The sequence below is a fragment of the Paralichthys olivaceus genome, chromosome 15 (assembly GCF_024713975.1).
Source record: "Paralichthys olivaceus isolate ysfri-2021 chromosome 15, ASM2471397v2, whole genome shotgun sequence".
In the NCBI taxonomy this organism is placed as follows: domain Eukaryota; kingdom Metazoa; phylum Chordata; class Actinopteri; order Pleuronectiformes; family Paralichthyidae; genus Paralichthys; species Paralichthys olivaceus.
The window spans coordinates 15,016,591-15,043,915 of record NC_091107.1 but is presented as its reverse complement, the minus strand read 5'-3'; the positions used below and the strand labels follow the sequence as shown (position 1 = coordinate 15,043,915).

Sequence of the window (27,325 nt, the reverse complement as noted above, 5' to 3'; positions counted from 1 at the left end):
TCTCACTGTTTTTTTAGGTTTACTTACTTCTATAGGTATTTATTATTTTGTATTGTTTTTCTTCCTATTATCATGTCGCTCCCCGAATAAAAAAAAAAAACTTGTTTACAAAACTGAAAGGGAGTTTGTTTCTTAGTCACTACCTGCAAAGTAAATCTAATTCAATCGCTCAGTTATTTGTTAACTTTTTCTACAAGGACATGATCTTGTTTCTGTGAAACTAAAGTAGCCACCCCTTTCCATTCGTTTGTTGGTTTGTTTCCACTAAATTTGGCAGAAGGATGTGGTGCGGGTCAGGGGATGGAACCAGGTATATTCTTTCTTACAGAGAAAGGGTGTTTTTCAACTTTTCATCTTTTTTCCACGGAATAATTCAAGGATCTTGAGGGAATAATTCTGGAACATTTAGGGAACCTAAATCTTATTGTGTGAAATTGTGTGTGACATGTTAAAAAGGTCTGTTACTCTTACCTTGTGTAAATCAGTGGAGACAACTCAGGACACAGTTAATATGAGTCACATGCTTCAATAGCATCAGTATTTATTGTCTTAATAATCATATTAGTGCATTATTTTAACAAATATACAGATTTGTCTAAATCAGCACTACAAAGAAATATTTCCCTGTAAGATTCCTGATGGGGTGATTTCTTAAATGTCATCTGACATTCATACTTCCCTGCAGTCCAGTTGGATAAACCAGTAAATATGATATGCGATTGACATATCAACTTTTCACATTAACTAATATTAACACTGATTATTATTTCATCTTAAAACTCCAATTGAAACTGAGAAGACATCACTTCTATTATTTTGCTGTAGATGCAGTGATGGTGATGCTTACACTAACACATTTGACCACTAGATGTCCCTCTTGGAGAGTGTCAGCTACACATCCCACTGCTCTGACTGATCTATAGAAATAAATGAATCCAAACACTGTCGTCAATACAAAATGAGTCATGGCTCCTCCAACACAAACACTGATTCATCTACTCTAAATTTTGCTGGGCAAAAAAAACTATCTGTCGTAAGAATCACTGTGGATGCAATGTCACTGTGACCTTGAGATGAATTTTTCTCAAATACGTCAATTCAAACTCTGTCATATCTTTAAGGACTTCTTCTCATTTCTACATTTACGGACTCACAGCCTCCATCTCTGAGACTCACTTTTAGAAGGTTGTTAGACACACTCCTGCAGAGACATCTGATTTTTCACAGCAAGTCAGAAGTTTTTCTTTCTTTTAATAGTCCCCTCTGTTATTACTTGCATGTGATTTTGTGACGTGATGATGGGTTTCATCGCAAGACCACTTACAGAACACACACTTGCAATTTAGTAGATAAATCAAGAAAATGCTCACAATTAACCACATTGGACAAATACATCACAGCATATTTAAAGGAATACCATCAAAATGTAAATATGGCACTTAAAACAGTTAGTTCTCCACTTTGAAATTCATAGTAACCATAGCCTAACAGAGCCACATTTCAGTTTAGGTGCAGTTTCTACAGTACATATATATATAAATATGTAAACACTGATATCAGTAATGTGTCACGGTATTGTTCCCCTGATTAGTAGATTATGACTCTGAGACTGAGGCTACACATTTACAAATCTACAGTTTCTGCTGCTGAAAAGCATTGTGTCATAACATTACAGCAGCAAATCACAGACGTGGGACAGAAATACCTTAATTAATCCCAGCGTGGGTCTGTGTTGCAGTTAGTACATCTGGTCTCAGTGGACCTCAGAAGTTTGGATCTGGCCTGGTTTGGTGAGTTGTGATATGCCTGAGAATACAGAGTCCTCAGATTTATGCTTCACGCCACCCTCTGTGACAAGAGGATAACACAGACATGTGGATGAATACAACCCTCAGCTCTTCTTCATCTACGTTTAAAATCAAGGATACTGCACAAAGTGATCGGGGGGGGGGGCAGATAATGAGAGTTTTGCTCTCTCTGTCATGTGATTTTTAAAACCCCATGTAAGTGATATCAAACACTGAATACTGATGCATTTGCAAAACAAAAATTAAAAAGGAACTAAAAGAATTAAAGGAATGTTTTGACATTTTTGGGAAATGCACTTCATTTCCAAAAGCGTTAGGAAACGTATACTGCAAAAGCCAGGCTAGCTGTTTCCCCCAGTTTCCAGTCTTTATGCTAAGCCAAGCTAACTATGTGCTCGGCTGCAACTACATATTGATTCATCTTTCCATATAACTTTAAACAAGAAAGAAAAGAAAGAAAATAAGTGCATTGTCCAAAATGTTTGAGAATTTAAGATGGTAAGAAAAGTAAAATGTGTAAAATGTAATGAAAAACTGCCTGCAAAGAAAGACGGTACCCTCAATAAATCAGGTGAGTCTGGTCCTCCAGAGTGAATGTCTGTCAGCTGCTTGTTGGACTGAGTTCATGGTGTCCGTCACACATAGTGTTCACGGTGGTTGATGTACACGTGGTCTGTCCCGCTCTGGTGACATACCCACTCCAGGCGGGACAGCTCCTGGGTGGGGCTTTGCAGCCTGGGCCTTGTTGTGGATGGGCGCTGCCCATCACTCAGCTCGTACCTGCGCTCCGCCCTGCGATTCTTCATTTTTTTAAAAACAACAAAGAATCATTAAACACTTGAGTGTCATCATTCATATCCAGCAGCTGCTCTCCAAACCCCCAAATAGTCTTATTTTCCCATGTGATCTCTTATGTCAGAGCCTCAGAAAGTCGTGATACACTTGAAGAGAAAAAAAAGATTGAGCAAGTTGCTGGGTAAGACTATAAGAAACATAGACGTAGAGTAGAGGCTTATGAAAGCATGAGTTGAGCTGAGAACACAAATTAAAAATTAAACTATCTTGCATAGTAAATGAGTTATTAGGCCTCCTACTTAATAAAAAACCGATGATATCAGTTAGTTGCTTATTACTTCCTATTGTGACTCGGTGCTCATTCATTATGCTTATAGCAGATGATAATGTTTGCCTTGTAGATACTAGAATTCATATACACAATTGGAGTTTAGTGTGTGTGTGTGTGTGTGTGTGTGTGTGTGTGTGGAGGGGGTGTTACCTGACAGAGCCAGGCCACTTGTGATGCGTGGACCCCCAGAGGTATGGTCGGCGCTCTCTCAGAATAGGGAGGAGGCGGCTTGTGTGTCGGAGGAAGGTCAATCCTTCAGAAACACAGAGAGAGGATGGAGAGATTTCAGCTTTCGCGATTACCTTTAAGAAGCTAGAAATAGCACCCTGTGGTTTTGTGCCTCCACCAAACAGTGCAGTTTCACTTTCATTATTTTCCCAGATTCGTATAAGGTCACTGTCACCTTTGACCACTGAAATCTGTTCATCCTCATGTCCAACTGGTCAACTTTGGGCTTGAGTTATATCACGTTCAAGAAAACACGTTTTGTGAGGCCATGACCTTCACCACTGACCTATAACCACCAAAATCTAATAAATGAGTCTCTGAATCTAAGTGAACATTTCAGTCAAATTTGAAAATATTCTTAATTCAAGATGCAAAAAAAGAGTTGTGTGAAGTCACAGTGACCTTGACCTTTGACCCCTAAGTACTAGGTCATCAATGAGTCCTGGTAGATGTACCGGATGAAAGGATATTGCCTATGGGTGTTCCTCATATATCACATTCACTGTGACCTTGACCTTTAACCACATAAATCTTATCAGTTTAACCTTGAGTCAAAATGAACATTGAAATTCCCTCAGGGTGAGATAATGTGTTTATAAGAATGAGGCAGACAGAAAACCAGAAGACTTAATGCTGTTGGCCACTGGCTGTCGTCGGCACAGAGGCATATTAATGAGAAGAGAATAATACTTTTATTCTAGTGATTGTTTCCGCTTAGTAAAAAATCAATTACCCAATAAAATGTTATGATGAGCGGCCGGAGGAACTCCTCTTGCTGCTTTTGTTAACCTTGAGAAAATAACCCTGATGATGTCACAGTGATGTCATCCAGGTTATCTTGAGTCGGCCTTAAAGATTACACATTTAGATCATCAGCCTCTGCTGCATTGATTATTTTTAAAACCCTTCCTCTTGCAAGTCCTCTAATTTTTATGGAAATACAATACTAAATCAATCATGTGTCCCTGTGTGGTGGTACCCAGTGATACTAACGGCAGCATGACTGAATCAGCAGGGTTTAGGATATTTGACAACACAGGTATAAGGGTGATGGACTTTCATACATGATAGTACATCTTCAGATTTTTGACAGCTGTTCCTCTAAACCCCTGTAAAACGCTGAAGTCAGAGTCATTCCCTCATTTATTGAAATCCCCGTCCACTACTTAACCGAACCTGGGGACTGACCTTGGCCATTTGTAAAACCATGTCATGACAGGCATTGATTTTTCTAACACTGTATATCACTTGATGCTCTGCTTCTCTTTCATACTTCAGATGAGGGCTGGTAGGAGATTACAGTTAGTGTCTCAGTGACCTGCTGTCCTCCACTCACGCCTGCGTGTGATGACGGAGAGGGACGAGGTCCTGCGTCCAGCCTCCCGCGCCATCCCCCCCTATTATCCCACTGGGACCGACCACGGTCACACTTAAGATGCTAAGTTTGTCACGGCATTGACCACGGACTAACACACAGATAGACATACCACCCTGTAGTGTCAGTATACTGTGATGCAGGGCCCTCTATACCGTTTTTTCCCCTCACAGCTCATGCAGTTTTCTGCCAGTGTTCAGAAAATCAGCAGCAATTGTAGGTGGGCTATTTTCACCAGTGCTGTTACATAATCACTCAGTCTCAAACTCAGTCTGAAGCGTGCACAGCAAATGTTTTTCAAATTTCCCAGAAGAGGCCGCTGTCACTGAAACGAGGATACACAATGTAAAAAGGTGAAAATGTTCTGAGGAAAGAAACGTCACAAATCTTTGACAGGACAGTGAGAAAGCATTTGAGATACTGGAGAGAGGAAACCACAGCTGAGAAAACGAACAGCGGCTGTGGAGTGAGCATGCACAATGACACACTAACAAGGATGGATGAGGGGATCAACCTGCAACCTTGCAGATATGCTCCACAGGTTCATAATAATGATTTGTATGTATGGGGTAGCAGGTCGATCTGCAAGATTGGGCACATATCGTGCACATTTGTGTTGTTGTGCGGACTCTAATGATAAATTGAAGCAGACTTAATCAGAATAAACCCTCCAGGTTTTATCCTTATGGACTAGAACACACAAAAGATCCTGTTCAGTCCTATAATTTACCATCTGTCACAGTTATTTAGAGGAGACACGACAGAGACAGACGAAACAAAGAACAAAAGGCAGGCACAGACACACATACACACATACACACACGGGGAAATGTCAATCATGGGTCTCTGGCAGTGTGACCCAGCTTCTTCTGTAAATAATTTAACCTCAAAGTTCTTCTTCTTTGCTTCTTCTAACATTAACACGAGTGCTGGTGCACTACAGGAACAGATGCATCAAAACAGCACAAGGGCTGGCTGCCAAGACAGCAATCATCTGCCACCCCTCAACCTTGTCCTGCAGCCTCCCTGCTCCGGGGCCGCGCTCCGCCGCAGCTCTCTCTGCAGGGGGAGGGAGCAACTCCTTGAACCCACGATGGGCTCCAGTCAACCCCGCGAGTTCTCGTGTCACTAATATCCAGCCAAGCATGTTGTGCAGCATGAATTATTTGTCAGACTTACACTTTGTCAGTGAAGGCTGGCGGCGGGGCCTTGCGAGCGGTGAGGATCACGATGATGAAGATGACAATGAGGAAGAGGGCGAGGACTGCGCCCATGACAGCTCCGGCCACGGCGATGGAGTTTGACCTCTCTGCCTGAGACTGGTCTGAGACAGAGGAGGGAGAGAGACTCATTATGATAAGAACAACATGAGAGAAGAAGGGACACACTCAAAGGCCTGTGCTGGAGGAAATGAAGCTCATATTGTTTGGATTTTCTGTTAATATAGTCAGGGGCGCATTGGATATTTGTATAACAAGGACACAGTGTCATCTGGGTACATTTAGTTTCAGATCCACCTAGAGGCAAGGGGAGTAACAACAACATTTTTGTCAACATGTTGCCATCTACTGACAAAGCCGACAGAGCGTCTGCATCAGTATCCATCTGCAGTCAGCAAAACTACAAGACAGGGGCGCTCTAAGTAATGCAACAAGACACGTTCACTTGATTGATATCATTGTTGGGTTTTAATGCTAATAAAATTGTACATGAGGCACATACAATAAAAAAAATGTGTCTCTGCAGGTCTTAACCATGCTCATTACTGCTCTGATTATTTCCCCCCTAAAATCTGAACATTTGGGGTTTTGAATGGGTTTTTATCAGATACATGAAATAAAGTCTATAGTTTCATTTTCATGTTTTATTCTTATTAAGAAATAAAACATCAGTTAATATCCCACTTTTAAGCTTTTATATCTTTATCCATCCATCCTGTCCCTCCCCGCTTTTGTGTGTGGACTTGATACAGTTGTTGTGTCTGTTGAATTAGCTTTGTCAGACCATATGCTTGCATATACTCCATGTAGTCCATTGAGGGGATTAGGATTAATCAGTGATTAAGATGCATTAAACTCACAGAACAGCGAGCTTTGGCCAATCAGCTGTAAATGTGTTACTGTTATTGTGGGACACTGAAAAAATCCAAGTCAAAAAGTGACAAGGGAAAAAAAAACAAAATGTGCAGTGGTCATTTCCAGTTGGTTTAAGAAGGTGTTGAGGTGACAGGGGGGGAAAGAAAAGAAGAAAAATCAATAACATGCTGAGACGAGAATCCTAAATAACAGTTCAATTATGATGCAGATTGCACAAGCCGGGACTTTAGCTCAGCCCCTGAAAGCCCCTTCTTCCCCTCCCCCCTCCCTCTCCGCTCCCTTTACAACGTCCTCTCACAGTTAATAACCGCTCGATTACCTTCGATGGCGGCTGAGCTATGACAAGAGACTCTTGAGTTGATCAAAAGGCCTTTATAAATGCAGTTCATTATGTCGTAATGCTGCTGCAGGAGACAGACAATTTCTCAAACATTCATGACGTGACTAGAAATATAAATTGCTTTTAAACCCAACATGTAAGAAACACCTTCAGGAGTTCATGAGGTTTAATCACAGACCAGTCTAAACTTATCTCATATGTTATTATAGGGAAATCCTGAGATCAGATAGAACTAAGGTGCAGCTTAATACATCATTAATCTCCCATAGTGCTTCTTACGAGAGTCATTTAGCTAAAAATAAGGCAATGATATGCGTAAACATATTTATCAATGTTCGGTTGACATTTTTGTCCCAATTGAACATCTCATTTGTTTAAATACCATCCGTTCTGGAGGGGCTCGGATTAGCGGTGTTAGTGGTGGATCAACTGTCCCCACTCGGGGCTCTGGCTCCGGCACAAGAACTTCTCCGTCTCTTCTACTTCAGCACTTTATCACACGCACGTCATCCCTGGGAAGCCGTGAAAAAAGTGCACGCCGATCGCTCATCGAGGTCAGAGAGGCTGACATGCTCATCATGAATTTAACACTGTGCAGCATGGTCAACTGAGGAGAAGCGTGGGAGCAAAGGCTAACCCTAACCCCCACCCCTACCACCCCTGTCCCAAAATCTACCCAGCAGGGTCAAGGGTCAGACAACAGGGGGTGGGGGGGATTAGAGCTGCAGGCAGTGTGTCATCTATTTCAATATTTTTAGCTCAATGATGGAAACAATTTGATCCCATTTCTGCTGGGGAGTTATTATCAAAGTCTCTCGTAAACAGACGTCAGTGCTGCATCCCTCTCACTGCTCGAGACGTTTGCTCGCTTCTTTGTGTGTTCTGAAAAGTCTCCTTGGAAACTGTTGTGTGTGCAGGCAAAAAGCAAATCCACTGATCTTCCTAACAAGTCTCAAACAAACACAAGCGTTGCCGGCTGACATCATTTGTCGCTATATACCGAGCTGCTCCGCTGTGTATTTTCAGACTGTGCATGCCCCATTTCAAGGTCAGAGTGACAACAACTGCTGCGACCATGATAAGGTCTATATAAGACAGCAAGGTCGGCTGAAATAAAGATGTTCAGAGGGAAGTGCGTCTGTCATGAAGACCTGAGGTCCATGCTGAACGGTGTCAAGGTCACATTGGCATGATACGCCCTCACAGCCAGAGGAGCACTCTGCAGTGCAGCAGAACATAACGGGCCATTTTCAATTCCAGTGGCTAATTTTCTGCTCTCGCTTTTCACAGCAGCACATTTAACCTTTTTGCTCCACGCTCGCCCCCCCCTGGCATCCCCTCTCCCTCCCACTTTTCTGTGGCCAGGTAGAGCTTGTGGGAAGACAGCCTCCATCAGCAGCTCCAGATGAGCTTGTTGCCATGGGGACAGTCAATGGGCTGGAGAGTGGGGACTTTGGGCCAGACATAAACACTCAGCATTTAATTTTACCAGCTGGTAGACAGTGGGAGAAAGACACAAGGGGGGTTGAATTCACAAAGGAGAGGAGCTGCAGGGGAGAGCGAGGGCCTTTCTACTCTGAAACAAAGCAAACAAGAAGGCACATAGAGCAGAGGTGCTGCTCGATCTCCGCTCGTACTCCAGTGGACAGGAAGCGCTCACTATTCCACCATTGTATTTTAAAGCAAACCGATAAATCAAACTCCTGAAGCATTCTCAGATATTAAAGCGTAATGGAGATATGGTGAAGTGGACAAAAAAAGGATTGTGGATTACATCATGTATGGCGTCCCACACGTGCGTACTGGGTTTGGGGGGGTGGTTATGCAGCATTATGCGTTAGGGAGTGAGAGATGATGTCATTTACAGAAGCACAAAGAGGCTGAGACTGAGCAGTCTGAGTAATGGCGAGATGGAAAAACCTCCAGAGAGAATCACTCACAGGTGCTAAGGTGCTTTATTCAACTAAAGTTTCTCAGAACGTTTGACAAAATAATGCATCACTGTTGTCACCCACATAAATATTCTTTTTTTTTTTCCTTCTGTATATACAAAAACAAACATGACCACAAGGTGCATTTGAATAATGTGAGACTGAAGTTATTTCTTCAGTCTTTTTAACAACAGTGATTCAACAAAAAACAAAAAAAACCCTGACACATAGATATGAAGTAGAGATTTAACTCATTTTATATTAAAATTCATTTAAGCATCATCTTTGTGTGTGTGTTTTAATGCCTCTAGATTTGTAAATATACTGCGTCATCAATCATCATAGTGACAAGGGCTGAGAAGTGAATATGGCACCACTGAGTCCTCCCCACAAACATTATGCAGTAAAAATCAAAAATGCTAAAGAAAATCAGGTCGCCACATCCAATATTAAGAAAAACACTGAAATGTCTTCATCTAGGTATCTAAGGCACTAGTTGTATTTCTCAACCCAAAGTGAAGGACGTCTCCTGAAGATATTGATGACTGATGTCTATACAAATGTCACAGTACAAAAGAACTTCATTAATCCAGGTGCAGGGCTGCAAACTGACGAGTCGAGCAAAAATAATATATTGATTAGTGGAATTTCCGTCTTAGTGCATAGAAGCAAACAAAACAACGGGATGAGGCTGCTGTGCTTCCTGTTGCTTTCTGCATTCATGTGAAATACAGAAATCACAGGAGTCAGCAGCAACATCACCAGTTCAACCATTTAAATGAGGTTTTGTGGTTCACCCAAGCTCTTTTCTCTTTTACATGTAAATTTGGATGTATAGACACAGGTTTTTACACAAATTTGACCGGAAATAATATGTGGATCTAAATGGAATGAAATCCAACACCTTAAGTAAAATTAGATCTATTAGTTTATGAAATTTGGTGCAGCTTGATTGGTTTTAAGGAGATTGTTGGACCTTAACAAAGACATGCACTGCACTGAGTGCCATTGTAGTTTTTCGAAAGGGTTGGAAAATTACATCAAATTAAAAAAAAAAAGGCAACATCTAAAAAATATATCTCCTTGGTTAATTTGGGTGACAGACACTTGAATTTTTTTTATGTGAACTACATTCTACCACAGAAATAGTCCATATCAAAACCTTTGACAGTGTGTTGAGTAGATTATCAAGTGTAGTGTTTTAGGCAAGAAATCTCAGGAGGGTACATTAAACCAAAACTTGTCGTATCACACCCATAGTGTGAAGGAATCATATTAATATGACTAGAGTAAACTGAAATGCAAGGTAGTTATTGAAATGGGAAGCTTGGTGTTAGTCCTGCTGCACTGCACAGCATCTGAAACACTTGGAATAACGACACAGGTGTCATATTGTCCGCTTGCAAGTCACAGTGGCACATTATTAAATCTCACATGAGAATCGCCACAAGATTCATTTTAACGCCACATGATTCATACCCTGACAAATTAGTGCAGGTTCATAACGATATAACTTAATCCCATTTTCTCGACTCTTACTGTAATATTAAAGTGGCCAAAAAGCATCTTTTCATTTCTATTTCAGGCTACAAGACCCTGTATACAACAGTGATACGTTAGGAATTTATAGAAGCTACGTAATAATAATCAGTTGCTACCTAGTCACTTAATACTTGTGAGACGCACTGTCGTCATCATCATATTCTATCTATACATACAAGTTCAACAAATATTTGGCATCTTACTGCAAATATTGTAAAGGTGACCACACTACTGAAGTTGTCATGTCTTCACAAACACTATAGTGTACATGAAATAAACTGTGGGATAGCCTCCATGCAGTCTGGTGAACTGTTGAACACTTTTTATCTGTGTCAGCCAATCACATACAAAAACTGAAATGTATCTTGAACTCCCTAATAGCTTTGACTCCTGACCACTGGACACTGACATATACAAAAAAAAACACTTTCATCTTAGTTCAGTCATAGTCCTGCAATTGTTTGAGCACCTTAATGGGCAGTAAAATAAGGCTGGAAACAAAGAAATACAGAATTAGTTGCAACTCAAGCCAGATTATTTTATCACTACTCAAAGTGAAAGATTTAATCATCAGTGCACTAAAACAAATTGTCTGTCCCTTCTGATGAGTAAGCACTGTGCTGTGGATAAAGAGCTGAGTGGACAGTTTGATAACCACAGGTGACAGAGACAGCACATCCAGCACAAAAGACCCGATTTGTCTGAATTATCTAATAGTATGAGTTATAATAATAATAATAATAATCATAAATGCTTCAAATAACTGGTTAGTATGATTAGAGTGTGCAGTTGCACACATGGATAAGCCACAATAAGCCTATTAATGCCTCAGATTGTAATTGCTTCTTGTTTCAACAGATTACTGAGAGTAGTGAAATTAGACCATGGGTAGTTATGTGTAATAGTGTCCTGGCTGCACTTCTGAATGATTTCTTTGTCTGACAAAATACTTTGTGACAAGGAGGCCAGTGCATGGTGGCTGCCATACCGACGGCCTGCTTCAAACAAGCCAAACAATTTCCCAGAGTCCTGGTTTGGGGGGTAGAGAGCAAATACAAACATATCCATAATCCCCATGTGAGATAAAAAATAAATGGTTAAGTAATAATATTCTAACTTATTTTCTACAGTGAACAAAAAGGATGGTGTGGCAAATTTGCATATCAAAGCTCGACTATGTGACACACCGAGTCTGTTGCTACAGTGGATTGTGCCTCATGCACACAGGCTTCTCTGCTTAGCCGCTCTCTATCCCGGCCTCCTGGGGATATAAGACGAGCTGAGGGCATACCGTAGAAATGCTCTTAAGTTTCCCACTCTGGGCCATCACTTTTAAAGGACGTTACTAGGACATCGACGGTCAAGTCCTCGACCTCACAAGTCTCCCATTGCGGTAATTTAAATAAAGGGCAGATATTTAAGAAGGAAAGAAATGGTCTGATCATCCGGTTTGCCCATTATTAAGTTATGCAAAAGGGAGTGCAATAATATGTATGAGCATGAGGGAGCATGAGGTCACTAAGCATGGAGGGATATTGATTTCTCAGCAAGACCTTTTTGAATCAGCTTATATAGCCTCTGCTGAGCCCTATACTGAGTTTTGGGGAAAGTTCTTGTGACCACCTCAATTTTATGGATTTATTTCCAATCGGGTTCTGCACCATTCTTGAATATCGGCTAATCATAACCATGTCTTCTAAAGTAAATGTATTTAGTGTAATCAATAGAAACACATATACAATACAAAAAAGCGCCACATAGCCCAAAAAGGCTGATTTTGTTGAAAAACTAAAAATAACTTTCTTCAAAGACAAACATATGTGATCTCAAAGTCCCGAGGCTGTCACACCACTGAAAGACATGAGTAATACTAAATACATTGGCAGTCCATGTAGTAAGGCAGAAACAGCACATACAGCATTGTCTTTTGTGAGGCTCTACACACACAAACTAGTGACATGTCCACTTTTGTAGGCATGTAGGTGTGGAGCTGAACAGTCCAGTCTTTCCCCAAGACAAAGAGAAACATTAAATCAAGTGTCGTCCAGGACGCTTGTGGAACAAGTGAAGTACAGAACTGAGACTGTGTGCGTACAAAACAGAAATAATGTGTTTCTTCTTTCTTATTTAATAAATGAAAACTTCCTATTTATGTAGCATTTCTGCTCCTGGAGAACCAACTTGTCAAACATACCACTCCCTACGTGAAATGACCGAGCCATCTGTGTGAGAGACATAGTCCCCTTCAGGCCCGCTATCGTAGCAGTCATCTGAAAGGTAGGGGGAGCCGTTTCCCTGAGGCTTCGGTGAATGAGGGAATCTGGCCTGCTGTGGACTAGAATACTGTGTGTGTTCACGTTGGTGATTCTGCTGATGGCTGTGGTGACTGCTCTCCCTCATTGCCCTAGTGTAGCCGTTAGGGGGATACTCCTCTCCGTTATAGTCGCTATGGTGACGGCGGTCACGCTCTTGTTTGAGCTGGCGGTCGCCCCACTCCTCCCGGTCGTGGTCTCGGCGGCAGGAGCTGCTGCTGCCGGCTTTGGTTGGGTGGAGCTCGTGCTGCGTGGGGGCTTTCTGGAGGTCATTGGGACCCAAGTACGGCTTGGTGTAGTAATTCCCGTGGAAGGTCTGCTGTTTGCGTAGGTAATACACACCTACCAGAGACAGCAGCAGTAGCAGGAACAAGACCCCACCCACAGCACCACCCACTATGGAACCAAGATTACTCTCAGGTAGGGCTTCGAGTGTGGGGAAGCTGAGGAGGACATGGCCCTTATCATCCACTAAGGTGGAGGAGGCAGAGCCAGTTAGGACAGGAGCAGTAATGGTGGAAGGCATGGTGGGAGGATCTAATGGAGGAGAGGAGGGTAAGAGGGGAGTAGACGATGGAAGGGAGAGATGAACAGACAGAGAAGCAGAGATTGTCAATGCCAACTACATCAGCATTTTACTAAGAAAGGATAAGTTAAAAAACATCAACTAAACTACCACACATACTAAACTATTCAGTACATGGTCTCAGTGAGCTCAGGTCTGCGCTGCCAACTCTTCAGAACTTGTAGCTGCAGTGTTCCATTACTATACAATGAAGAATAGATATGTGTAAAACAAAACACTAGAATTTGATTGGTCCAAGAGAATTAATCCCATGTCTTTCTTTTAATAAAAATTTCTGTTCGTTGTATTTTCTGTCACTAAGCAATTAACTGCACAGTAGACAAACTCCTGTCCGTTTACACTAGTAAGCACATGCCCAGTGTGAATGGTCACATGATATACGTTTTCAGGTGTGCTCATATGGACGGGGTTTATTACTGATACGGAACTATAATGCTTGTGTGGACAGAGATTATTGAGTTTTAGAACACTGTTAGCCTAAAATGAGATTCTGAGGTAACGCAGACGCAAGACCACTGAAGAAACCAAAGACTGAGAAGAGTATATTATGCACAAATTAAAAACATTCATTGAGTTTACCAACAGAAATCAGTCTTAAAATGCTGTGAAAAAGTGAAATTCAGTAAAATATTTCTTCTGGGTTTGCACCTGGATATCAAATTATGTGCACTTGTAACCTAGGTGATATTAACCAACTTTTTCCAATGTCATGACTGCTCCAGCAGGTCTTATCTGCAGGTCAGTATTAGCTCCATGAAGCTGTGTGTTTGCTGTTGGCCTCTAAGTGCACCATTTCCTTTTTCATTTCCATCTGGAAACTAAGAACAGCTTTGGTGATGCCATATTTTAAGATTACTTGGCTCAGTGGAGGACTTTGCCTCACCCAGGTAGTTTCATGTCCATTCAGTTTAATAGGAGTGTGTAACACTTAATATGTACAGCTTTGTAACGGGTCAGTAATTCATTACTTGCTTTGTTGGCAGAGAAGCTTCTGTCTGTGAAACCCGCTCTCTTAAAATACCTGATTTCTGAAACTGTGAAAGGAAATAATCCAAATCCCCCAAATTATTAGTAGGTGAAACTCTGTAAACACGTTATTCTGTCGCTCTGTCAGAATCCTGGTGTCACATTGAGGATAGTCAGTGTCTGATGGATTGTTTGACATGGTTAGAGTCCCTACACAGAGTTCATTAAAATAAAACTAATTAAAATACATATTTTATATATTATAAAGATATTTATTACATAAACTATGTGTGACTCACTGAGGTGAATTAACAATGGAATTTGAAATGCATTTTTGCACAGGAATACATATAATTTTGGAAATTGCATGATATACTTAATATTTTGCAAGTAAAATTAGGCGTTATATAACAATATTGAATTACAACACTATTACTGTGAACTATATTAGTGGTGGAGCCACACAAGAGAAAAGCAAACAGCCATAATCAGACAGAGCTCAAGTAATGGAAAGTCTAAAAGCTCTAATGGAGCTGCTAAATAGCTCTGCCATTTTAACCTCAGTGCCCTTCCAGATGTGAGGAAAAGATTCACATCTGAGAGCTAAGTAACATGAACCCAAATGTTTGTAGTCTCAGTCGTCCAACTCCATGCAGAGGCAGTCGAACTGACATATGTGAGCACACCCACAGCAACACACATACACAACCGAGGGTACACCAACACGTGTAAGCTTATGCATACCCGTACAGGTCCTCTCAAAGGAAAATGAAATATGGATGATAAATAATAAATAGGAGTTGAGAAGAACTAGTTAATGTTTTATGAATCTGGGACATCATCTCCGTCAGGCTGCAGGGTTTTGCCTCTTACTGCTTGACACATGCAGAAATAAAAGAAACACAGAAAGGAAACGAGAAAGATGTAGAGAGAAAATCACATCATAATCAGGGCATCATTCATTGAGAGGGCTTCCACAGACAAGAGCGAGTTTAGGAAACCAGATGAACATGCTCATCAAACACAACAGAGTGACATGACACACTCAGATACCAAGCCAAGAGGACGGAGCAGAGGCAGTGCACGGTGGTCTGAAGAGGCCTTAAATCTTTGCAGCTGTTTGGCAGCTGAACTTCCCTTTTGAACATCTGGAGACCTAATGTTAATCAGCATGCAATTAAAACTCAAGCTAATATTATCACTATTATCAGTGCCAACACACTGTGCCGTGGCTGTGATAGACATACAATCAGTATGTAGAGGATGAGCCAGAGTGATACAGTGTCACGTTTCAGCTTGAAGGACAATGTCACAGGCAGTGATACCCTCCATGACCTGCATGCACGCACAATGCTTCCTAAGGGAGGAGAAGGCAATAGGAGTCAGCTGTGTTCTGGTGTGTACACTCCGCTCACCTTGTATGAGAATGCGCACATCCCGACTGCGGAGGTTGATGTCATTGGCAACCTCACACCTGTAAACTCCAGAGTCATTCCGCTGAAGGGGACGCAGGAAGAGCAGAGTGCTATTTATTATTTCCACCCCTTCTGGCATTTCACTGTCCAATCTGTGACACACAAGAGACAAACATTTAGACACAAGCACACCTACAACAAACATCTTATTATGCAAAATGACATGATAGATTTAAATAGAGTTCACATCAACATTACTCTTCAGTTGCTAATCCTCAATGTGGCCTTCAGAAACCAAGAAAAACTCAGAAAAGGTCACGCGCACAGACATACAGACCTGATCCATCTGAAGTGATGAGCTGGTGGGTTTGCGTTGGCTTTGCACGTCATTTGAACGTTTTCCCGACCCGCATACCAGTCTCCATCGTAGCCCACCACTGAGATGTCAGGAGCAACTACAGAAAGACAAACAACAAAAACAGAGAAATCAGAACCTAAGAAAAAAGTTCTTGTGCAGACAGAACAGTAGTAAATGGTCTGTATTTATACAGCGCTTTTCTTGTCTTGAAGACCAATTAAAGCACTTTACAGCACAATTTTACATTCACCCATTCATAAAGTTCATCTATGTGCAACACTTTTCTCTTTTTTTTCTTCTTTAGAGTGATTTATAAAAAAGTTAAAGCCTCAACTACATTTCTTTGTCACATAGGTTTGATAAGGACATCTTTGTAATAATTGCCATTTTTATTTTTTAACATATAAACAAAAAATGTTTTACTCCAATATCAGTCTTGGAATCATTCTTAAAAACCTGTATTGGTCCGGCTCTAGTGTTAACAGGGTAAACCAAGGTACATTTTCATACGTTAAAAAGAAACAAACAAGATGACTATTTTTTGTGTGCAGCATTATATGGTGTCTGGGGTCGGTCGTGATGTCATCCAAATATGCACAAAGATGTTTAGCAAACTATACAATCAAAACAGCACCTACAGAGGAACTACCAGACATCGCTTGCATGCTACAATGATTTGCACATTTTAAATCCAGGTCAACAACAATGTTCTCCAGTTCTCTTCAGTGCCAAGTTATCATGGGGTTTTCACAGATGTCTATATTAAGACAGCTCCTCTGTTCGTTGCCATTTGTTCAGCTACTTACACTACAGAATACAGGGCATTGTTCCATGGATAAATGTTTGCTATGTTTTATGTTTGGAACTGTCTGTCACTGTGCCGACACCAAATGAGCATAAAATCCTTTGTTGCAGCCATCTGTCACAAAACACTAACTCAGAGCAAAGTTAAAATTATCTGTCAAACTAAAATATTTTCATGTGGGTTATTTTACCCCTTTCACCAGTATGTATCTCAAATAAAAAGACACATTTGTGCCCCTTAAAGTAAAGATATGTACTGGCAGAAAACACTTCTTCTTTTGGCAGTTAAAGGCTACAAATAGTGGCAATGTACTGACGCAGAAAAGCCTATAGACTGTGGGGAAAAAAGATGAATGACAGAGAACACCAAGGACAGCCTTTCTTAAACCATAATCAACACCTGTGAGAAGCATGAGTGGCTAGTCGTTTTCATCCAGACACATTTCATCGCCATCAATTCAGCTGCTTCTAAAGTGGATTGTTGTTGATGTGCTTCAAATAAATCAAACATCAACACAGACAAGGCCAAGGGCTATCAATTGTCTGCTGTAGGAAATTAAATACCATCACTTTTAAGACCGTACTTTGTGTTAAATACAAAATTAAATGTTTAGGCTGTCGTGTATGTCCTCATCAAATGACAGCTAAACTTGGACCTTAATCGACTCTTTAAGTTTATTCTGTCAAGTCTAATAATTGTGCGATTATTATTAAAAAACATTTAAAACAAAGTCATAGATAACAGTTTCATATATGTGCCTGATTTTTTCCAGGACTTATACCCTGCATACAGTGTTCATGTGGAAAAATTGTCCTTAAGAAGTGGGAAAAAAAATCCTGGAACTGCCTCCTGATCCACAACACCAAAATGTAGTGGGTTCTTCCCTGACCCGTACCACATTATTACACCAAGTTTGGTGGGAATCCTTTCAATCGTTTTTGTGTAAACTTACTTACAAACAAACCAACAGACAAGAGGAGAAAACATAACCTCCTTGGCAGAGGAAATGAAAGCCTTGTAGCAGAACAGAATCAATATTAATCTATATCTTTGATATAAGGCTCTTTCAGCCCACAGAGACACTCACACTGCACGTTCAGCTGGTATGGGATCCTGAAGTCATTCAGCAGAGCTGGGTGGCGGACCACACAGGTGAGAGCGTGGCCTTGGACGTGGCGCGTGGGCTGCCATAGGTAGCGCACCTGTGTGCTGGTGGTGCCGTTGACCTCGTCGAACAGCTGCACTTCTGACTGGCCAAACAGGTTGGACTCCCAGGAAACCTCAGCGGGAGGCCGAGCCCGCTCAGCGATGCAGGTGGCCACCACGGTTTCATTGCCGCCATCGATCAGGGCGGTTGAACCTGCTGACACGTAGACCTTCGGCTCCACTGTGATTCAGAGAGAGAACAAACAACAAGGCGGGAGACGCGTTAGAATTTCAACATCCTTCTCAGGTCATCTTTCTTCTTTTAAATCAATACCAGTTTTCTTTTCTCGCAGCTTTAATTCAATTTTCTTCACCTCTTCCACTAAAACCAAAGCCAAACCACCATTAGCAGCTCTAACCATCCCTGTGATCTGTTCTGTGAACAAAGTGAGCACACACACGCAGTGTGTCTGTAAGCCATCAGTGACAACCTGTGATCCAAATGAACACAAAAGGGTAGTTCTTTCAGTAAAATTGAAAACACAGCATTGGAACCCGCTATTACTCAACAGGTCCTTATAAACAAGGGCTAATACTAGACTCAAGGCTAACAAGACTGTTTTCTGATGCTGTAAAACTCATTGTCCTCGATTTGCTCGCAATATCTTCAAATATCTTGTTTTGTCCCGAAAGACAATCAATTTACATTTACACATGCAGTTTATTCACATTTGATATTGATTTTGATAAATATTCAAAATCACACATGCTACAAATACTTACCGAGCACATTGACCGTAGTGGAGGCTTGAGTATTTCCCAGAGGAAATGTAGCGACCTTACAGGTGTAGATCCCGACGTCAGCAAAACCCACGTTTTCCAGGACGATGGTGGCGTCGTGAGAGGAGGGTGAGCGGAAATACAAGCGGTGGCTAAGCTCTGGGATGGAGATGCCATGCAGTGGGTTGTAAACAGCCAAGGTGACGGAGCCTGAAGGTAGGCGGCGCTCCCAGGAACTCTGAGTGAGAGTGAGGTTTGTTCCCACCTCTACCCTGCACTCCAATGTCGCATTCTTCCCCAGCACAGCGCTCACCCTCTGAGGTACCACCACCTGACTGCAACACACACCTGCAAAGACACATAGGAAAACAGGACTGAAGCCACATGCCATCACGTTCATCTGCAAAGGTTTTGGATAATTGTAATTAAACCAAACCTTTATAAAAAAAAATAAAAAAAATTACACTTCTTTCCTTTTATATCTGTTATTTGTTATTTGTACATATACAGAGCCATCCTTCATTGTTAGAAATTCACAGCAGTGAAATAAAAAAATGAGAATCTATATAGTTGCAAGCCTTTTATTAAACACAGAGCTGCTTGGTGGAAAAATGTGTATGGATATTGGAGCTGAAAGTTGAGAAATTTATGAAAAATCTGAAATAGAGAGGTTTTGATAATTTATAATATTTTATATACAGGGTGGCACTGTTGTGCAGTGGTAAATACTGTTGTCTCACACCAAGAAGGTTCGATTCCCAGTTTGGCCAGGAGTCTATGTGCTGACTTTGAATTTTCTCCCAGGGTTTCTCTGGTTTACTCCGACAGTCCACAGACATGCAGACCGCTGTTAAATCTAATGGAGAATCCAAATTGACAGTAGGTGTGAATGTCAGAGGGAATATTTGTTTGTCTCTGTATGTTGGCCCTGGTAACTTGTCCATGAGTACCTCTCCCTTTAACATTTTCATCCCTCAGCTCTTGGTGACAGGATTAGTGAGTATTAAGTTTTGCTAAATGATGTACTATGTACCAATATCAGATCTTGATATCACCACAGTAGGTGTTGGGCTTTATCAAACATGTAACATACAGCTGAGTGTGTGATTGACTGTTCATTTGATTGAATAGTTTCTTCTCTATAGATTTCCTCCTCCCGACCTGAATTCAGAAATCAAAAGCAGGCCGTCTGTGTGGCCTTTGTCCAAATATAACTAGCCCATGCACTCTGTCACCTGCACTTGTCAGAAATGTGGCGTGTCTTGAAAGCAGGCGCTCAGCATCGCGTTGAGGAAAGTCAAAGGGATATGAGGAGAACAGACTGCGACCGGCAGGGAAAGAAAAAAAAAAAAAAGGAAAAAGCGGGGAAGAGATATGCTAACACATGACGATGACATCATCGCTGAGAGGAGAAAAAGAAGGCTGAGTGAGGAGAGGCGAGAGGAAAGTCACGTATGAAACCCTCCTCAGAGGAAATATATATCGCCAGGACTCCGGCAAACAGAAAACACAGGAATGACGTTAGCAATGTAGAAAAGAAAATATAACACCACTAGACTGCCAGAGCCTTCAAGCACATCACTAATTGCAACAAGCTGCCAGCAGGAAGACATCATCGTAAATCAAAACCTGCTGTGCTGCTTGGCAACTGACTCCAAATATTCTATTGTTGTTTTGCCAAAAGCAGCTCCGTCTCTGGCTCATCACACACTTATAAGGCCATGTCCTCAAACAATAATACTGTAGAAGGAAATTTCCCTTCCCATCAAGTAAGGAAAACTTATCTATATATCCTCTTTTATATTTACTTATTAAATTGTACTGTTATTGGAGTAAAGTCTGAACTTGTGAGAACTTGATACTTGTTTGACAGTTTTTCAAGTTTTTGTCAGTTTTCACTAACAGGTTCAGATGTTAATTACAAGGTTAGTTATTAGAGCTTCCTGATTAGTGGGACAGTTTAACCAATTATAGTGATGTATTCACCAAATCTGGTAATAAATATTGTATTGTATTGGTTTCAAAATAATTATGAATCAACTTTTGATAATTGTTTAACAGATTGGGCTGTAAATAAATATCTGAAACACAAGCCAAATATTTAATTGTGAAAATTAAATCTGGAGAGCATTCATTTTTGGAAGAGTGGGCATAATGAGTCATTGTGTTACTCATGCAGAGAAAAGGGAGGAGATATCAATGGGGATATGTGAAGTGTTGGAGTCCATTTCATGTGCAATTTAGAGCAATATATTGATTTCAACTGACAATAAAACACACACAAAAGCACACATTCTTGTACTTCACTCTTTTTTAGGACACTCATTTCATTCTCTAGCCCCTTACACTAACCTTAACCTTAACATCTAAATGCCTAACCCCAACCCTTACATTCACCTTAACCATACAATAGTCTTAACCCTCAAACAATCTGTTGAAGTTGTAAAAACAGGCTATATGTCTTCACTCTGTAAGATCTAACAGTCAAAGATAGAAATACACACACAGTAGTGTAAATTAGCTAAATTCACTGATAACAAAAACTCATAATCAGGGATACGCTGCATTGAAGGATATGTTCACATTTTTTAAGTTTGTCTAAGAACAATAGTTAGATGCCCATAACAAAACAGATTTCTGTGTATATGTTCATGTGCAAGCTACTTTCAAGAATTCCCTCCACTGAAGAAACCATGTTCCCTCGGCAAAAAATACCTCCGACAAAGAAGGTGATAAGATCAGAGTCAATATTGAATGTTTTTTTCCAAGATGGAGACCCTTAAGAGCTGCTAAAGAGGTGCAACTTGACGTAGTTGGCTGTTCACCTGCATGATAAGCAGGTAACGTGATTGGCAATGTGACATTTCGGTTTTCCTAGATGACCGACTAGAGCAGGCGTGGTAATGTTAGCCAACTTGCTGTTACCAATATTATGAATTTGTTTGGCAACTGTTACAATCATTAGTTGTCATAGTGCCAGTGTTGCAATGGAGAATATCATGCCAATGCCATTTGTGGCCAACAAAACATTTTTTATCAGAGATGCGACACCACTCCACCAATTATTTCCCCGTTGGATACTAAATGTTATCACTTTGTCATTTATGTTTTATTTTTAGTGCATGAATTTATGGCTAATAACGTGTTTTATGAGGTCACCATGACCGTGCCCTTTGACAACCAAACTCTTATCAGTTTATTTGAGTTCAAGTGGAAGTTTGTGCCAAATGTGAAGAAACTGCCTAAAGTGTTTCCTGAGTTAGCGCATGAGAATGCGATGGACAAACAGATCAATGGATCTACAACTTGTAGACATAATGGCTCCATCACTGTTGCTGGTGTGGCGGTATAATGACCAGCAAAATGAACCGCTTGAATGAGCCTCCAGTTGAAGAGCCATGCTCACATATATGGCAGCTTTCCTTCCTGATTACTCCCACATCACACATTTTGCACAACACACCTATAACAACTTCCTCAGAGGAATAAAGCTGCTATGCAGATGAAAAATTGGCCCCGAGCTAATGTAAATAAACCAGTGGAAACAGACATAGTAAATGATTCACACTTTCTGAATGAAAACACAACGCATACTATTTGCATTTTGTATAAACTGTGCAAAATGGCACACTTCATTCCAGATGGTAACTGTGCAGTACACTGGGAGTGAACCTATTCCTCAAGTAGAAACTGATTTTTACCACTGACTATTTGTTAGATGTTAGGAATAACAGCTCAGTTAGGTAAAGCGGCTTTATTAAATTTTCACTGGTGACATGACGACAACCTTACATAAAAATGCCCTCATTTCTGCAACTCAGAATAAGGGAGTAATTAAAATAAAAGCAAAGTCTAACTGGTCTTGTATGACGACTATCTGACATAGAAATAACAGTTCTCTCTCTTCGTCTTCTGCCTCCAGAGAGAAAAGTCCTTCAAGTTTTTTCTATCCTTCTATCATCAAAGAGATGCTTTCAAATTGGCTTGCAAATGCAACACACATACACACATGCCTAACCCCCTAAACCTCATCATGTCTTCACCTTAAAATTTAATGATTACATTATCGGGATTTGGACTTTATCCCAATAGGGTCGGTAAAGTCTCTAAATTGTGACTCAGATTCAGGTCCCCACAACATAAGTAATACCTAGACCACACACATACACACGCACAAATATATTCTGTCATCAAGGACACACTGCTCCCCGGGGACACTCTGCTGCTCGTTCTCACTTTAGTCAATACTACCTTCACATGCACCACTTATGTGGCAGCGAGTGTATTAATATGAGTGTCTTGCCAGCGGGCAGCATGTCTTGTTAAAAGTGGAAATCAGAACATAAATAGTGATGGTGTTGGGGTGGAAGTCGCCGAGTCAGCTGTCCAGAGCAGGAGAGAGAAGGATTGAAAATAGTCGTTTGACATATTGATCTTATTTGACCTTCAAATCAACTTTTTTGCTGAAATTATTCACATACATATTCTTAAACTGGCTTCCTGGTTCTGATAAGCTGTTCATCATTGGTAAATCAGCTCAGGGCCCAGTCATTAGATACATTTTTTTTTTTTTTTTTTTTTTAATCAAAAATATTTTTAATGACTACTGATGTGAAAATGATGCTGGGCCAACTTGACACTGTGTGCATTACATAGAATGTACAAACTAAATAAATTACAATATGGAATTCCGTAACAATACTGGTGCTGTGGAGCAATGTTTTGCTCTGCAGGTTTGTTTTACTTGCTTCTTAGGATGTACTTAAAACTGCGAAATGACAAGAAATAACATTCATGTGATACAAATTTATAAGCGACTGAAGAGTTGTAATGTACTATGACTTTGATGAAGTAATAATGCAAAATACTGCATTCAAACTCAAACAATCATGTTATTATAAAAAGGGTAAAAAAAAATCAGGTTCATTATGAAACTGTGACAGAATAAATAAGACTGTGGAGGGCCATGTCAGTCTCTGTAATTAATGTCTGTAAGAGGAAGCCAGTAAAGGAGGGATGTCACTACCTAATGTTAAACACTCAAGTGCTCAAAACTCAACTTAGCAAGTGTTTTGTGCAAGTTTACTAATTAATTAATGCACATAAATATTGTTAATTACATTAAATATGAATACGGTTAACATTAAAATTTAATCTTATAGAAGTATTTAATTCAAAAGGGAACCAGTGCCCTTGTTATGGAGAATTTAGCTTTTTTCTTCTATGGCTGAATGTAGAATTTTCTGAATGGTTGTTCTCATGTGTGAAACATCCACTGTGCTGGATGTAGAAGTAGTTAGCATGTTCGCGATACCAACTTTATAAGCTGGAGACATGACGCGACTCTTCATTCTGTTTTTCTGCCCCCTCATGGTCAGGAATATGATTAGTGCATTTAATGGCACATGTGTACAAGAGAAAACAGTGTTTGTTCCCCTTTAAGACGTTATTAGCTGTACGGGTGTGTGCATCTATTCTACATTCAACAAAGGCACAAGGTCAAACACCTCATTGAAATGTATAGCAGACTTAAAGTGAAGCAAGTCAAATTGACACCGGTCTATGCACCTCAACTCGGAGGTGAAGTGGCTGTTTAGGCCTGAACTTTTGTTCTCTCCAAAAGTCTCTGCAGGTTATGAGAAAAAGAGAAAACTGATTGCAATTTAATACTGTTCAAAATCTATATAGATGTAGTTATGATGTAGCTTGTGACAGTGATGCACTGAACTGTATTTACAGAAAGAGGTCAATATTGTCCTCCTACCTTCAGCTATGGTAAGAGGAAAACTAGGGACCAAATAGTCCGGCCCAATTCACTCATAGCTCAGTGAGACGTGTGATATTGCCAAATTTGAGCCTTATTCTGCCCCCTCAAAATTGTGGACATTTCTGTCGCAGATGCCCCATAAGATTATATAGTAGCTACTGCCCAGTGTCGTGCCTGTCGGAGAAGGATGTCTACAGTGCCGATTCCAGAGGTTTTTGCAAGTACCACTGTGCATGTGGGCGACATGCACAGGCTGAAAAATACTTGTATTCCCCATTAGAATCTGGGATAGTTTTTTAATAAAAATATATATTTGAGCTTGGTTTCATAAGTCCCACTTCATTGAATAGTGCCAATATAGACATTTTCGAATATAGGACTAGATGGTGATGGTATATATTATAATTTTTATAAATAACTGAACTTATTCAGTTCTGACTTTTGTTCTTTTGAGTTTTGTGCAGAAACCCTGTGTCCAGGCAACACACCCTGTCAAATATTGCTTCTCCCTCACACAAACTTGAGCAGCTCAGTCTGAACTGCAGACACATGGTGTCTGATCCTCATCCACCTGCAAGGTGCAGACGTGCAGTCACCTCTCGTGGCACACGTGCAAGTTCCCAAACAGTTTTGGAAGATTTAGACAAACCGCAGCACCACATAACTTTAACAGAAAATGCATCTGAAGCTAATATGTCTCCCACTAACTCTGCATTGAGCCAAATGTAGGTTGGGGATTTGTATATACGTTAATGAATATGGCTGCTTGCTCCTCAGGGGTTTCTATGGAGGGTTTCTATGGCAGCCTCGGGTCGCACCATCATCCGCGGTGGTGCTGCCGGCTAGCTACCTCTTCCAATACGTCCCTGACAACTTATAACCAAGTTTACTTAAACCTACAGAGGATACCTGCTAAACTTAATAAACTTCTACTAATCCCGCCGGTGGTAGCACGCGGTGGTCGCCGGTTTTCCCCGGGATTCCTGCTCGGAGCGAGAGACACGCAGCTCCCTCTCCAAACTTCTGTGCAGCGTCCGCGGAACAAACAGAAAAGGGCTAGCGGGAAGAAAACAGGGCTCACCTGTAATACTGCACAAAATGTGAAGCAACGCGACCACGCTGCGTCCTCCGCGGTGGCTCCGCTGTTCAGACGGGGGCATGTTGGAGAAGCAGCGCAGCCTGCAGCCACAGGACCCGGGCGGAGAGCAGGTTGGATGGTGTGAGCAGGAACCTCCTCAGCAACAACTATCAACTGCATGCGGGCTGTACCATCTGCTCCGTGGAGCGGGGGGACCCGGAGCTCACCTGACCGCAGCAGTGAACGATCTATTGTCGAGGCTCCATCAGAAGCAGCCCCCCTGGAGGAAGCGACCACTAGCATACACATTACGTCATCTCTGTTGATAACCCTACATCTATATTGATTCCTGCTAATGACTTTATTCTTCTTCTTTCTTCCTCTGGAGACACATTTTGTTCTTTGTTTTTCATAGAGAGCTGAACGTGCGTTTCTTTTTTTATGGCAGTCAGCGAGATTTTCTGAAATCACTGAGCAGATTTCAATAAAATGTGTTGGAATGGAGCAAGGATCCATTTGGAGGCAAATGAGGCCATCATGTGAACATTTCAAATAAACAACGTTTTGACTGGAAACAACCTATTTCTTCCACAAAGGATCCAATCTGTAGACTGTTCAGAGTATTTTCTCAACACTTGTGGAAAAAGAATCGGAACTCACTTGACTGACCCTTTAAACAACAATCCTGCATTAGTTTTCAATCACTGCATTATGCATTGGTCCTCTCTATTTATTTATTTGATTTAAACTGCTCCAACTTGTCCTGTTGCCCTTAAGTTTAATAAATAACTTTGATTTTTAACCAACACCTCATTTTAAGTTGTCTCCCTGACCCCTCACAAACTGGGTGGTAACATGCACCTGCACCCATATTTACAGAAAATATGCTCTTTTTGACATCAGCTATATTTTGAATTCAAGTTTATACAAGTGACAGCAGGAAAAGCATAGTTAGAATTATTCTTTGCTTTTGCTTCCATTTGGCAATTGTCAAAGAATTGTAATGTTTTCTCCCGGTGGTTTGTTAAGACTGCGTCTGTCACACGCAGACATTTGTAGCTTGAGTTGCAGCCCATCAGCCAACAAGTTAATCTCTGCAATGCAACTGTGTGTGGGATGGGATGGGGGTGGGTGAGGGTTGTGGGGCTGCCTCAGCACCCCCTCCTGCTGACAGAAGCTAACCAGGTCAGTGCTTTAATTTGAGTCTCAGTACTGTCCTTTGGAGAGCCACGAGGGATACAATTACTCTCCCACCATCCCATTCCACTGTTAAACAGACTGAGCAGAAGTTTTTTGTGCATGTGCATGTGCACACGAGCATAACGGCATGTACTCTTTTTAAATCTGTCTTCAAGTGGGTAAAATCAAATATTCCCATTGTTCTTAAGTTCAGTCGGAAAATTTTTGCCTCAAGTGTAAAGCCTCCACTTGAAAGCCATATGTTGCCGTGACAAAGAATCTGTGATGAGGGGGAGAGAAAAGCAGATTTAAAGATATGATTCGATTTAGAGGCTTCTTTTAAAATCACAGCCACATTAACATTTACACATGATAAAGTTTCCTCCTGACATTCCCACAACCCCTCGACTGCAGCTGCAGATTTTTCCATTATTCCACTTTTAGTTTTTTCTGTCAGGAGCTAATTTTGGTTACTTGATTTCCATTT

The 27,325-nt window shown here is 41.0% G+C and overlaps 1 protein-coding gene across 2 annotated transcripts; it reads right to left on the bottom strand.

The window, feature by feature from the left end:
• Positions 1-524: 524 nt before the first annotated feature.
• On the bottom strand, positions 525-25,924 carry nectin3b (nectin cell adhesion molecule 3b). Of its 2 annotated transcripts, XM_020086049.2 has the most exons (8): positions 25,663-25,924; positions 18,818-19,162; positions 17,976-18,275; positions 16,063-16,180; positions 15,726-15,877; positions 5,717-5,861; positions 3,085-3,187; positions 525-2,608 (listed from the first exon to the last, which is right to left on the bottom strand). In XM_020086049.2, the coding sequence occupies exons 1-8, from the start codon at positions 25,739-25,741 to the stop codon at positions 2,444-2,446; spliced, it is 1,407 nt and encodes a 468-aa protein (XP_019941608.1). In that variant the 5' UTR covers positions 25,742-25,924; the 3' UTR covers positions 525-2,443. The 2 variants fall into 2 exon arrangements, with proteins under 2 accessions (XP_019941608.1, XP_019941607.1); XM_020086048.2 differs by lacking the exons at positions 525-2,608; positions 3,085-3,187; positions 5,717-5,861 and adding an exon at positions 8,910-13,295 and having other exon boundaries at positions 25,663-25,915.
• Positions 25,925-27,325: the final 1,401 nt, after the last annotated feature.